This window comes from Carcharhinus amblyrhynchos, chromosome 14 (genome assembly GCF_965287045.1).
Source record: "Carcharhinus amblyrhynchos chromosome 14, sCarAmb.v2.hapA, whole genome shotgun sequence".
Lineage (NCBI taxonomy): Eukaryota > Metazoa > Chordata > Chondrichthyes > Carcharhiniformes > Carcharhinidae > Carcharhinus > Carcharhinus amblyrhynchos.
The window spans coordinates 10278012-10291487 of NC_137337.1; the positions used below are offsets into that span (position 1 = coordinate 10278012).

The 13476-nt window shown below is 42.7% G+C and overlaps 1 protein-coding gene across 4 annotated transcripts in view; it reads right to left on the reverse strand.

Annotated features, from left to right (window-relative positions):
• The window catches only part of LOC145352423 (poly(A) polymerase type 3), a 74876-nt gene that overhangs the window by 15305 nt on the left and 46095 nt on the right, over positions 1–13476 (reverse strand). For 3 of the 4 annotated variants that reach the window (XM_080202266.1, XM_080202265.1, XM_080202267.1), the window contains 5 exons: positions 11381–11434; positions 10542–10661; positions 10207–10316; positions 6568–6689; positions 4663–4784 (listed from right to left, as the gene is read on the reverse strand). In XM_080202266.1, the coding sequence (XP_080058392.1) occupies positions 4663–4784; positions 6568–6689; positions 10207–10316; positions 10542–10661; positions 11381–11434 (528 nt within the window). Of the gene's footprint in view, positions 1–4662; positions 4785–6567; positions 6690–10206; positions 10317–10541; positions 10662–11380; positions 11435–11456; positions 12946–13476 lie in introns of those variants that run through there. The other variant, XM_080202269.1, reaches the window with a different exon arrangement.

The following is a 13476-nucleotide window of genomic DNA, read 5'->3' on the forward strand; positions in this document are numbered from 1 at the left end:
TGTATGGTGTCAAAATTTGCTGATGACACCAAGATTGGTGGAACAGCAAATTGTGTGGAGGGCGTGGAGAGTCTGCAGAAGGATCTAGATAGGCTGGGTGAATGGGCCAGGAACTGGCAAATGGAATTTAATGTTGGCAAGTGTGAGGTGGTCCACTTTGGTAGGAATAATGGTAGGAAGGATTACTTACATGGCGAAAAATTGCAGCAGGCGACGGTGCAGAGGGACCTCGGGGTCCTTGTGCATGAGTCGCAAAAACCCAGCCTGCAGGTGCAGCAGGTGGTCAGGAAGGCGAATGGGATGCTGGCCTTCATAGCGAGGGGGATTGAATATAAAAATAGGGAGGTCTTGCTGCAGCTGTATAGGGCATTGGTGAGGCCGCACCTGGAGTACTGTGTGCAGTTTTGGTCGCCGCACTTACGCAAGGATATTTTGGCCTTGGTGGGAGTGCAGAGGAGGTTCACTAGGCTGATACTGGAGTTGAAGGGGTTGAGCTATGAGGAGAGGCTGAATAAACTAGGCTTGTACTCATTAGAGTTTAGAAGAATGAGGGGAGATCTCATTGAGACATATAAGATGATGAATGGGATGGATAGGATAGGGGTGGAGAGACTCTGCCCGCTCAGAAAGGATAGTAGGACTAGGGGGCACAGCCTCAAGATAAAGGGGGGGGCGGTTTAGAACGGAGTTGAGGAGGAACTTCTTCACTCAAAGGGTGGTGAATCTCTGGAATTCTCTGCCCGTTGAAGTGGTGGAGGCTGCCTCGCTAAATATTTTTAAGAAGCGGGCTGATGGGTTTTTGATAAGCGAGGGGATTAAGGGTTATGGGGAGAGGGCGGGAAAGTGGAACTGAGCCACGACAGATCAGCCATGATCTTATTGAATGGCGGGGCAGGCTCGAAGGGCTAGATGGCCTACTCCTGCTCCTATTTCTTATGTTCTTACCTCAGACTTCACCTTCAAAACACATCTGGGTAATTTAAGAAAAAGAAACAAGCTAAGCACCATTTACACGATGAGGAAATTAAAGTGTCACCGTATACGTTTTTTATGAAACAAATCCTCATGTCGCTACGTTAGTACCAGGAATTCCACCCCATTTGATCATGTGGATGTGTTTCCATCAGGTTGATGTGTACTAGTTTGATTCTCATTTCCAATCTACACTGCTGGCACAGCAATGCATTAAAGAGAGTCAAACATAACTCTGTCCTTCAGCTCACAGCCTTTGCATTGGCATATTCTCAGATGTGCCTCCTCATGGTGACAACACAAGAACTGGATCCTTTGCAGCTTTCAGCTAAAACTTCAGGACAATTCAGGAGGTCGAAACTTGCAATATGTAGGTTCATTTGCACGATGACATGCCCTGGCACTGATGAACAAATCTCCCAGCTATGGCCAAATAGCTTCACTGCTCTGAGGATACTTCTGGACAGGTGAAGGCTAAGGGATTAAACACTGAGAAAAAAGATATGCAACAGAGCACAAAGGCACACTGATGTCTAAATATGTCATCTTTCTAGTAACTTCTGTAACCAAGCTAGTGCCAACATAGTGCTTTACATTCCTTTGGATACATCAAGGAGGTCAAGAGGGGGATGACATTTGGACATCCCAGTCTCTCCATGTATCTTGCTCAGGCTTGTACCCTGACAAACACAGTGCAGTTTCACTGCAGAACACTGGCAATTACAGGAAACACTGCTCTGTCCCATTGGTCAGTCACTACTCATCTATACTGGGCAGTCCCCGAATAATAAGTATTGACCAGTTAGTCCAACTGCTTGGATCTATTCGACAAGTGGACTGAATCCATCGTATCAGACAAAAACATGAAAAGATGTCTGACTTTTCAATTGGAAAACTGGATCACGTAAAAGATGACTATTAGATGATTAATACTGCACACAAGGCAGTTGTGATTGACTTGGGAGTTTGACTGGTTGGATGTTGATACAGCTTTCCCACAAGAGATCAGGCTCGCTGAGAGCCGCTCATCAAAAGAAAAACATTACACATGAATCTGACAGGGGAGCAAGGTGCAGGCTTCATTGTAAACAGCCCATTACTCTTGTTAATTGAGCACACTTACAAGTGGTTCAGCACGTTATTTCCATTTACCTCAACTCAAATAGGGCAAGTTGCCCTCATGACCATCTACGCACCAACACCATTCTCTAATAAAGAGGCGAAAGGCCAGTTCAGGGGTGGGGTGGGTGGGGAAATATCAACACAAGAGCCATCAGGGATGGCTGCACTCCCTCAGACATCATGACCTAGGAAAGAGAAGGAAGAACAGACAGACTCCTTGAGCTGTGTAAATAACAGCTTCTTTTAGAACAAACCATGCCACAAGGTAATCTGAAGACAGATGAGGCCATTGGCAGCAGCTAGGCTGATATCACCAGACATGACCGAACAGGATTTAAAGATACGCAGCTAAGTGTTGCCTTCAAACAGATCACTTCCTGGATGAACCTCAGGATTAGGATGTAACGCTTATATTGTTTTCATCCAAAGCAGAAATGCCATCCTCGTATCAACATCAATCCACCACCCATCCAGACAAAAAAAAGTTCCTTGACTGAATAGGCACCCTCCTTCATTCCCACGCGTGCAGAAGCGAAATGGAATTTACTTCAAGACACCATCAACAACGCTGCACTCTCAGCATATAGGAAGCGACAGCAGGAAAATGCTGACTAGTTTAATGATAACATCACTGTCATTGATTACAAGAGGTACCTAAGAAAGAGACTCAATGCACCAAGAGTTGCACAAGATCTAACAGACTGCTTGGTGCAGCAATGTCTACTGGCTACAACTTTGCCAGAATATCCGGATATCCTTCAACACAGGGAATGCAGGGAAATGTATGAAGGGATCAAAAAGACAACCCATCTCACCAGTAAAGAAAACTGCCCTGCTGAAAACAAAGACAGGGGAGTCCATTATTGACAAGAGTAAGCAATTGGAAAGATGGATGGAACATCACCGTGTGTAGTATTCTCAGGAAATCACTGTCCATGGAAGTTCTAGACATGACAGAAAGCCTGCCCAAAGGAACAGTGAAGGAACGCAAGAGCAAGGGTGACAGCAACAACGATCACATCTCCCTGTTGAGCAATGCATAAGCATTTGCTCTTATCAGACTGCAGATCATAACTGAACACACCTACCTTGTATCCCAGTGTTGTTTCAGAACTGAAAGATCTGCAGCTGATATGCTCTTCTCAGTCTGATAGCTGCAAGATAATTGCTGTTAACAAAGGAAACTGCTATATACTGCCTTCATCAATCGCACCAAGACATTGACCATGTGAATACAGGCAGTCTACTTAAGCTGTTGCAGAAAACTGGCTGCCCCCTTAAGCCATTCAATGTGATCTCCACTTTCTACGATAACAAGACGGAGCAACATTGGAACTCTTTGAAATCCGCAGTGTGGTCTAACAGGGCTGTGTTCTGGTACCCACAACTAGGCATTTCCTAGTCTTTGCCATCTACAGAGGCTGTGCACTTACACACCAGAACTGATAGAATGTGGTTCAGTCTTGCTCACCTGAGATCCAAGACAAGGATGCACCAAGTCCTCAAAGATTGCGCTACGCTGACGATGCCACACTAGCATTCCATACCGAGGAACACCTTCAGCGGCAAACGAACAGACTCTCTCATGCCTGTAAAGAGTTTGGTTTGACTATCAGCATCAACAAGACAAATGTCATGGTCTAGGATGTTGCCATATTGCCATCTATCAACATTGAAAATGTGAAGCTGAAGATTGTTGATAGCTTCATGTACCCTAAGCTCCTCAAATCATCAGCAATCTGTTTCTTGATGTTGCATCCAAGCTAGGTAAACACTAAGTTGCAAGCCTACCAAGCCCGATTCTTCAGCACACTGCTCTACATGGACAGACCTGGACAACACATGCTAAGCAGTAGAAAAGACCTGGTTTCCAGCTTCATTGTCTCAGACTTCACAGTGGTATCTCTAGATAGGGCAAAGTCACTAACTCAGAGGATCTGGGTTGGGCATGCTAATTCCATCAACTTACACTTAATGCTAAGCTAATGACATCTGCATTGCTTTGGCCACATTCATCAGATAGATAATGGCCATATACCCAAAGACTTTCCATACAATGAACTGGTTTTTGGGTCACAGTCTCCTAGGCATCAATGCCTCTACTGTAAGGACACCAATAAGTAATATATATGAAGGTGACAATGACATTATCAACTGGGAGACAGTTGCTGATAGCCATGCCTTCTGCAAGCTGACTGCTTGGAGGGGCAAAGTAAGAGGTGAGCAGGAACGAAAAGCTCAGCTGGCTGAGTAGAGGGCCCAGTGAAAATAGAGGGCAAGAAAAAGTGTGCCTTCTCAACCCACAGTTTTCCTATGCAGCAAATACAACAGACACTATTGTACCCGAGTGCAGCTGCTGGGCCCCCACATCAGGGAATGCTTGACACAGTTGACTGCCATGGTGCAAACCAGATGGAAGGTTGCCACCAGTGACTAACATTTACCCCACCATAAACCCGAGTCAATTAATATGCTGCACAAACAGTGGGGATATTCAGCCTAAGGAGACGATCTTCCACGAAACCCTTGCTTCAAAACAAAAAATGAGGGAAGTAACATCCATGTTACCTCTGCGGGCTGTTGGCATTCTGTAATGGACTAGAAGGCACTAGCAGGCTGTGGTCACTGTCCAGAGAAGCCTCCATGCTATTTTCATCTTCACAGTTGGCTTTGTTCCCCTCCAACGAATGCTTAAAATGAAAAAGAAGTTTCAAAATATTAGATACTGAATTCCAAACCTGCATTTTGAGCACCAGCTGTTTGCAAATCAGTGGTAAGAACAATACTGAAAAGAGAATTAGGTTTGACTGGACTTGTACAAGCCAACAAATGGTGGTCAACTTTCCCCTTCAAGGGCATTAGAATTATTTACCATGGGAAGGTGAAGAAAATTAACTAGTAAATAAGTACCAGATCTTTTTCAATGCAGAGGTCAGGTTTAATGAGATTTCATCTGAGGACTGGTACTACAAGCTTAGCCAAGAATGTGACTAGTCTTATTCAAAAGCACATCTAAATGATTCATAGCAAGACATGCGATGTACTAGTTTAATTTCATATTCAGTATTGCAAATTTTTGTGCAACACATGGGGGGGGGGACTCGATTCCTCCAAGAATTTAATTTTGTCAGGCATCATATCCTTAATAGTTTTTGGTTAGAAAATGCCAAGCTTTTCTATCCCTCACCTCTTCAACCCTGCTCCCTCTCTGACTACAGGGAGGGATCAGCTTCCTATTGGAGCTTGACAGTTTAGCACTGTAACTTGCATCCCAGCATTCAATGAATACAATGAATTTAACATGCCCTCCCGTCTGTTACAATTTTCATAAATTAAAACCTTGAATTCAATTACAACCAAAATTCTCTCAAAAAGTCAATACCAAGAGATAGTCATTGATCAGTGGCCTGAGAAGAGTGCATGGAAACAAAAATTATCAAATCATTTCTGCTGGATAGTTGCCTAAAGATTATAATGAAATTGGTTTGATTACAGCTATAACTTGTAGCATTCAGAGAGACTTGATAAAAATCCAGTTATTTCTGCAGTCCAAAAGAAACTTACAAATTGTGGTGGAATAAATGAGAGCTGATACTATGTAACCCAGACCAAAGATTCAGTTTACCTAGTTACTTATTAGCTCTTTCGAAACAGGTGTACTTTTGATCGTAATAGAAAAACAATATTTTTAAAAGGTGTGAACTAGTTAGCATTGACGTCCAGAGATACTTTGTGCTTTTACAAGGAAATGTTAGCACACAGGGGCAGCAAGTTATTAGGAACACACATGGCATATTGGTCTTTACTGGTGTACAAGAATAATAAGTGCTGATGTGATTGTATCGGGTTTTGGGGAGACCATATCTGAAATACTGTGTGCAGTTTGGGTCTTCACATTTAAGGATACACTTGCATTGATGGCAGTACAGCAAAACTTCACTAAATTGGTTCTTGGATGAGAGACTAAATAAATTGGGCTATATTCTCTGGAGTTTAGAAGAATGAGAAGCAATCTCATTGTTACCTACAAAATTCTCAAGGGGCTTGAAAGGGTAAATGCTGAGAGATTGTTTCCATTGGTTGGGGAGCCTAAAGCACAAAGTATAATCTCAGGATAAGGAGTCGATCATTTAGGATGAGGGTGAGGAGAATTACTTCACTCAAAGCCTTGTGAATCTTCCAAGTGCTCTACGCCAGAGGGCTGTGGATGCTTCATCTTTGAATACATTGAAAAGCTGGAATAGACACATTATTGGTCTTTCAGGGAATTAAGGGATATGAAGAGCAGGTGAAAAATTGGAGTTGAAGCCCAAGTTCAGCCATGATCATACTGAATGGCAGAAAAGATGGGCCAAATGGTCTACTCCTGCTCTTCCTACTTATTATTTCCATTAAGCAGGTGTGCTCACTTATGAAGCACAGACATGCGAGTTAGAACATCTAATTTTAAATAATCGATTATGCAGAAGTTACCTTTTTCTTTTTTTGTTGAACATAACTGGGTAGAAGCAGGTGGAGCTGTTTCCTCTTCACATGCATTGCTGCAATCCTCATATCTGCTTCAAACATTTTGCTGTTCATTGCTTGTCTATAAACTATAAGAGTAGGTGAAATTAATTGTCTGCCGACTGGCTTACTTTACAGTTACCACTTTATCAAGGGGCCCCATCTTCATCCAATTTTGCTGAATATGAAGATGCCAAGCACAGTATTTTTCCCAAATTTTGAATTAGCAGATAGAAACAAATAGAAAATAGGAATAGGAGTATGCCATTTGGCGCTTCAAACCTGCTCATCTATACATTATGATCAAGGCTGATCGGATATCCTGATTCCATCTCTCCCCCTCCTCCTCCCCCCATATCCCTTTAGCCCCAAGAGGTACGTCCCCATAGGAAAAATGGAAGAACCTGTCACCATGGGAAATGTAATTTCAAGTTTAGCTGGGAGCATTCAAACATGGTTGGGACTAATCGAACAGTGTGTGGTGGAGCCGACGAGGGAGCGAGCTATCTTGGATCTGGTGCTATGTAATGAAGCAGGTAGAATTAGGGACCTTGTGGTGAAGGATCCTCTTGGGGAGAGTGATCATTGTATGGTGGAGTTTCTGGTGCAGGTGGAGGAGGAGAAAGTGGGTTCCCGGACACGTGTCCTTTGTTTGAATAGAGGGGAGTACGGTAGGATGAGAGAAGAATTGGCGAATGTGGACTGGGAGAGCGCGTTGGAGGGAGGGTCTTTTGAGGAGCAGTGGAGGATCTTTAAGGAGATCTTTCTTGGTGCTCAACGGAAATTTATTCCGATGGTCAAAAAGGATAGTACGAGGAGAGGTAATAAGCCGTGGATAACGAAGGAGGTGAAGGAAAGTGTTAAACTAAAAGCGGAGGAATTTAGAGTAGCTAAGAGTAGTGGGCGAGAAGAGGATTGGGAGAGGTTTAAATGTCAACAAAGATTGACAAAGAAGTTGATAAGGAAGGGTAGGAGAAACTATGAAGCTGGGCTAGCGCTTAATATAAAAAAGGATAGCAAGAGTTTTTATAAATATATAAAAAGAGGCTGGCTAGGGTGAATGTTGGTCCTTTAAAGGATGAGAAAGGGGACCTAGTGGTAGGGGATGGGGATATGGCTAAGGTATTGAATAACTTTTTTGTTTCTGTCTTCACGGAGGAGGACGTGAATAATTTGCCGGGTGTTAGCGATGGAAAGGTGGTAGGACTGGAGGGTCTTAATGACATTACTGTTACTAGAAAGGCGGTGCTCGACAGACTGGAGGGGCTGATTGTGGACAAGTCCCCAGGACCGGATGGAATGCATCCGAGGGTTCTGAAAGAAATGGCGGAGGTGATAGTGGATGCCTTGGTGGTTATTTTCCAGACGTCGCTGGATTCCGGGGAAGTGCCGGATGATTGGAAAACGGCTAATGTTACGCCGTTGTTTAAGAAGGGTGCCAGGCAAAAGGCGGGGAGTTATAGGCCGGTTAGTTTAACGTCTGTGGTAGGTAAAATGTTAGAATCTGTCATTAAAGGAGGAAATTGCGAGGCATCTTGAAGGGAATTGCTTGATAGAGCAGATGCAGCACGGTTTCATTAAAGGGAAGTCGTGTCTGACAAATTTACTGGAGTTCTATGAGGATGTGTCTAGGGCGGTGGATAGAGGAGAGCCGGTGGATGTGATCTTTCTAGATTTTCAGAAGGCGTTTGACAAAGTGCCTCACAAGAGGTTATTGCAGAAGGTCGAGGGACATGGAGTTGGGGGTAGGGTGTTAGCGTGGATAGAGGATTGGTTGTCAAATAGGAGGCAGAGAGTGGGGGTCAACGGGTGCTATTCAGATTGGCGGATGGTGACTAGTGGAGTGCCCCAGGGGTCGGTGCTGGGGCCTCAGCTTTTTACCATTTATATAGATGATCTGAGGGAACCGAGTGTAGAGTGTCGAAATTTGCTGATGACACCAAGATTGGGGGAACGGCAAATTGTGCGGAGGGTGTGGAGAGTCTGCAGAAGGATCTAGATAGGCTGGGCGAATGGGCCAGGAAATGGCAAATGGAATTTAATGTTGGCAAGTGTGAGGTGGTCCACTTTGGTAGGAAGAATGGTAGGAAGGACTATTACTTACGGGGTGAAAAACTGCAGCAGGCGACGGTGCAGAGGGACCTCGGGGTCCTTGTGCATGAGTCGCAAAAACCCAGCTTGCAGGTGCAACAGGTGGTCAGGAAGGCGAATGGGATGCTGGCCTTCATAGCGAGGGGGATTGAATATAAAAGTAGGGAGGTCTTGCTGCAGCTGTATAGGGCATTGGTGAGGCCGCAACTGGAGTACTGTGTGCATTTTTGGGCGCCGCACCTGCGCAAAGATATTTTGGCCTTGGAGGGAGTGCAGAGGAGGTTTACTAGGCTGATACCGGAGTTGAGGGGGTTGAGCTATGAGGAGAGGCTGAATAAACTGGGCTTGTACTCGTTAGAGTTTAGAAGAATGAGAGGAGATCTCATTGAGACGTACAAGATGATGAATGGGATGGATAGGATAGAGGTGGAAAGACTCTTCCCGCTCAAAAAAGACAATAGGATTAGGGGGCACAGCCTCAAGGTAAAAGGGGAGCGGTTTAGAACGGAGTTGAGGAGGAACTTCTTCACTCAAAGGGTGGTGAATCTCTGGAATTCTCTGCCCGTTGAAGTGGTGGAGGCTGCCTCGCTAAATATTTTTAAGACGCGGGTTGAAGGGTTTTTGATAGGAGAGGGGATTAAGGGTTATGGGGAGAGGGCGGGAAAGTGGAACTGAGCAGCGACAGATCAGCCATGATCTTATTGAATGGCGGGGCAGGCTCGAAGGCCTACTCCTGCTCCTATTTCTTATGTTCTTATGTTCTTAATGTATCCTCCAATTTTTTGTAGTGGATGGCTGATTCATTTAAGTGCAGGTGCTTTTATTTTGCATTGGTGTGCAAAGAGGCTGATTTGAGACAGAAACTTTTGGGTCACTGTGTGGCTTAAATACAAAGAACAACACAGCACGGGAAACAGGCCCTTTGGCCCAACGAGCCCGTGCCGCCATTTTAACATTGTCAGTTCCCTCTTCTACCTACAGCCACTGTTTCCTGAAGTTTCAGTCCCAGCCAAAGCAAGTATCCAAACTTTAAAGGATTTGTATTAAAACTGAATTACATGACAGTTAAACTTAATGATATCAGACAAATAGGAAGGTATGGTTCAGTTAAACAAAACATGCATAGCGTCAGAAGCCAGCTTTGAACAAGTGTGGCCACAGATTGTGCATATTCAAAACCTGTACTGCAACAAAACTGCAACTCGCACAGAGACACTTAAAACTTATTAAATTTAGTTTGGCAGCTGGACAACTGAAAGCAAGGGTGGATTAACTGACAGGCAAACATAACTGGTTTCCAAAGGCCTCTGTTACACATGTGGGCCATCCTGTATCAAAAGGCAAAATTTTGACCAAAATATCAGGAAACAAAGTTATCTCACAACAGAATATTTTTTCAAAATAAAAACTGCATGGATTTCTACTATGAAATAGTTGCATAATGGCCCATCAAATAAGATGTATTTCCTGTATGTTAACAGTTGCAACATTCACAAGACCAGAAATGGCTCTTACCGGTATCTGTGAATGACTGAATGTCATAAGTCAGGTCAACACTCAGGTTCTCAGTGTTTTCCACTTTCTTAAAGACTATTCCAATAACCCACATTGTGCTGTACTCATCCCTGAAATAGAAGAAAAGCACAATGAGACACTTCATGACCTCAAGATATAGGAGCAGAATTGGGCCATTCAGCCCATCAAACTTCTAATACTATATAAAATATGTTGCAAAGCACAGCAAGCTTTTCTTCTCAGGTCAAACCACTGTTTCTCTTGTTCAGCAACCATTTAAAATAAATCAATTTATAACCCATAGAATGGTTACAAACGCTGACAAAATTACTTACTTCTCAGGATTGTCTTTGGGTGCTGGGAATGATTGTGGATTAACGTGAGCCAGAGTAATGAACTCATTCTTTTCTAAACTGCTAATCAGGATTCGGATTTTGGATTCCACCAAACCCACCCTAAAGACAAAAACATTGTTACTGAATGGAGATGAGGAACTTCAACAAATTACATGTGGCACTGCTCTGTCAAGGTATAACTTAACTAAAATCAGTTTTAATCTAAATTGATTAAAAAGAGTACCTGGATTGAGCCAAACATGAGGTGGTAAGCAAATACAATTAAAATGGTAGAACAAATAAACTTGCATTTTTATAATGGCTTACAGGGACTCTCGAGCAATTAAGTGACAAGATCAAATCAGTTACTTTGGAATACAGTGACTTCTGTAGACAAACGATGTGATTGTTATACAAAAAGATCCCAAAATGATGTGATTAATCAATTAACCTGCTTGTAATGGTTATGGTGGCAAGTTAGCTGGGACATCTGAAGAACTTGTTTTTCTAGAAAGTGCCTTATAGGTTTGAAAATGTGGTCAAGGTGCTAGTTTGCTGGTTCATCCAAAAGACAGCACTTTCAACAGCGCAGTTCTCCCTTAATAGATCTGCCTCTGTTCTGCGTTGAAGCCCTGTTCACTCAAATGTTAGAGCTGAGAGATGGTACGTGGCCAGTACATGACATCTGTATACTCAAACTGGTAATGAGAAAATTGCTAAATTATAACATTAACAGGTCTTTTCATATTAATCATGGACAAGTCTCTCAGTTCCCGCATGACAATCATAGCCCATTAGCCAATTTTAAATGCTTGTTACAACCAGTCTGCAGAACTTACCATTCCAAGTGCTGTTTTTCCATTGGGGCACTTGCCAGCAGAACAATGTAATGCCTTAGAAAGGGAAGAGACGAATTACTTTGTGCATTTAAATGACAAACTAAGTACTTCAGTCTTGTGAAATACTTGCCAATTTTCACTTCTTTTGAATGTACTTGAAAGTTAATCTGGTCTTTAACCTTCAACGAATTTCCTTCAAGTTTAGAGCTGAAATTTACCTATTTAGTGATGGCTCAGTTTCACATCAAGAATAATTTCTGAGTTTGCAGAATTATAGTTTCATCAGAAATGTCACAAATTTTATGATTTTTACAAAGTTTTTAGATTTGTAAAACATAATCCAAAAATGATGAGGTACAAATAGGTGTAGCCTAATACAATATCCCAATAAAATGTATTACATCCAAGAAATATTGTACTAAAAGGGACCATGTTGCTTCAGAAAACACATTAAAAAATGTGAAGCAATCACTTTGACAGATTCTACAATGCTCCTTGGCTCACAAATGTGAGCAGCATTTTCACCCAATGCGGGAGAGGCCAAGGTTATGGGATGACTTTACACCTCATCAGGGTTTCCATATTCTCCACAAAGCACAGTATCCCCCAGGGCATTCCTTCTACTAAAACAATGAAATAAAGGAGGGGAAAATGAAGGCAAGGCTACCCCTGCCATGCTAATCCTACTGCATTTACCACAACTGGACACACATGCTGTAATGCATGCATCCACTTAATCTTATTACTCATCCAATTGTTACAGAAACTGGCTTCTAACCAGTACATACTCAATGGACTTTTGTTGTGTGTGCCTACTACTTACAAGCAGCATCAACAGACAGAAAGAGTCACGACGAACAATTAGAAAAGATTTTATTTTCAAAATATAATCCAATTACATTTCACAATTAAGACTGATCAATAACCTAGGAAATCCAGGTAATAAAATGCAATTGATTAAAATTAGCAACCCACATGCCTGTGAGCCATCTTCCTTCAGCCAACTTGCACATCACTTAAACCTAGCATTGCTGGGTTTGCCAATTCCCACCTCCTGCAACAACAGCACAGACATTTGGTCTAAAACAGCATTACCCAACAGAAATTGGTAACTGGCTAGTCATGGCTACAGTGACACCATTTTAGCCATGTGCACTAATTTTAGTAGAAAAACATCTTGTTTACAATACAGGTAAACATACTTCAAATGTATATTTAAATATTTACCACAATTCAGTGTGGAATTTTGAAATTCTGTCATGAATTTTACCAGACAGCACATCTTACAGCACAGCTTGAGGATTTTTGTCCAGAGCTAGCGAACAATTGACTTCAAGGGCTTGCCGAGAAGGTTGACTCACATGAGACGCGCCCTGGTTCTCCATCCAGGTGGATGCACACTGTCCTGTGCCATGACTTGCCCTGCTGAAATTGCTGGTTATAGGTTGGGATTGCTGTGTGGTTATTCAGATTGGTCAAGTTGACCACGATGACAGCTCCCCCCTCCATAGTGTTGCTGGTGTTTTCATGGTGCTGAAATCTGCTGCTTTCACCCGTGTTGCACACTATTTCACCAGATAAATCAATAACCAGTAACCAAGGAAGTAAAGCACACACAATGAAAGAACACTCAAACACTGCTTTGCAGCAGCCCATTTACCAAATGCACAGAAACATTTGAGTACACATCCACACACCATGTTAATGACTGTTAGTTATTTAATTCATCAAACATGTAATTAGCTACACCAGGATTCTAATTACGTCACGAGTAGTGACCAACGTATTGAACAACAAAGGCCTAATATAGGACCCTTCAAAATCAAAGGACAACACTTGTTCCAATAGCACAGTAGAGTCTGAATCATTGAATGGTTTCAAGAAGATGCTGGATACATTTCTAATGAAAAAGGAATAAAGAGATAAGGGGAACAGGTGGGGATGTGGATTTGAGGCCAGGAGAGATCAGCCATGATTTGTTCAAATGGCTCAAACAGCTGAATTTGCCAACTTCTGCTCCTAATTCCAATGTTCCTATGTTCTGTCTAGAGTATTTCTGCTGATGTGCTACTCATGGAATAAGCTCGAGTGACATC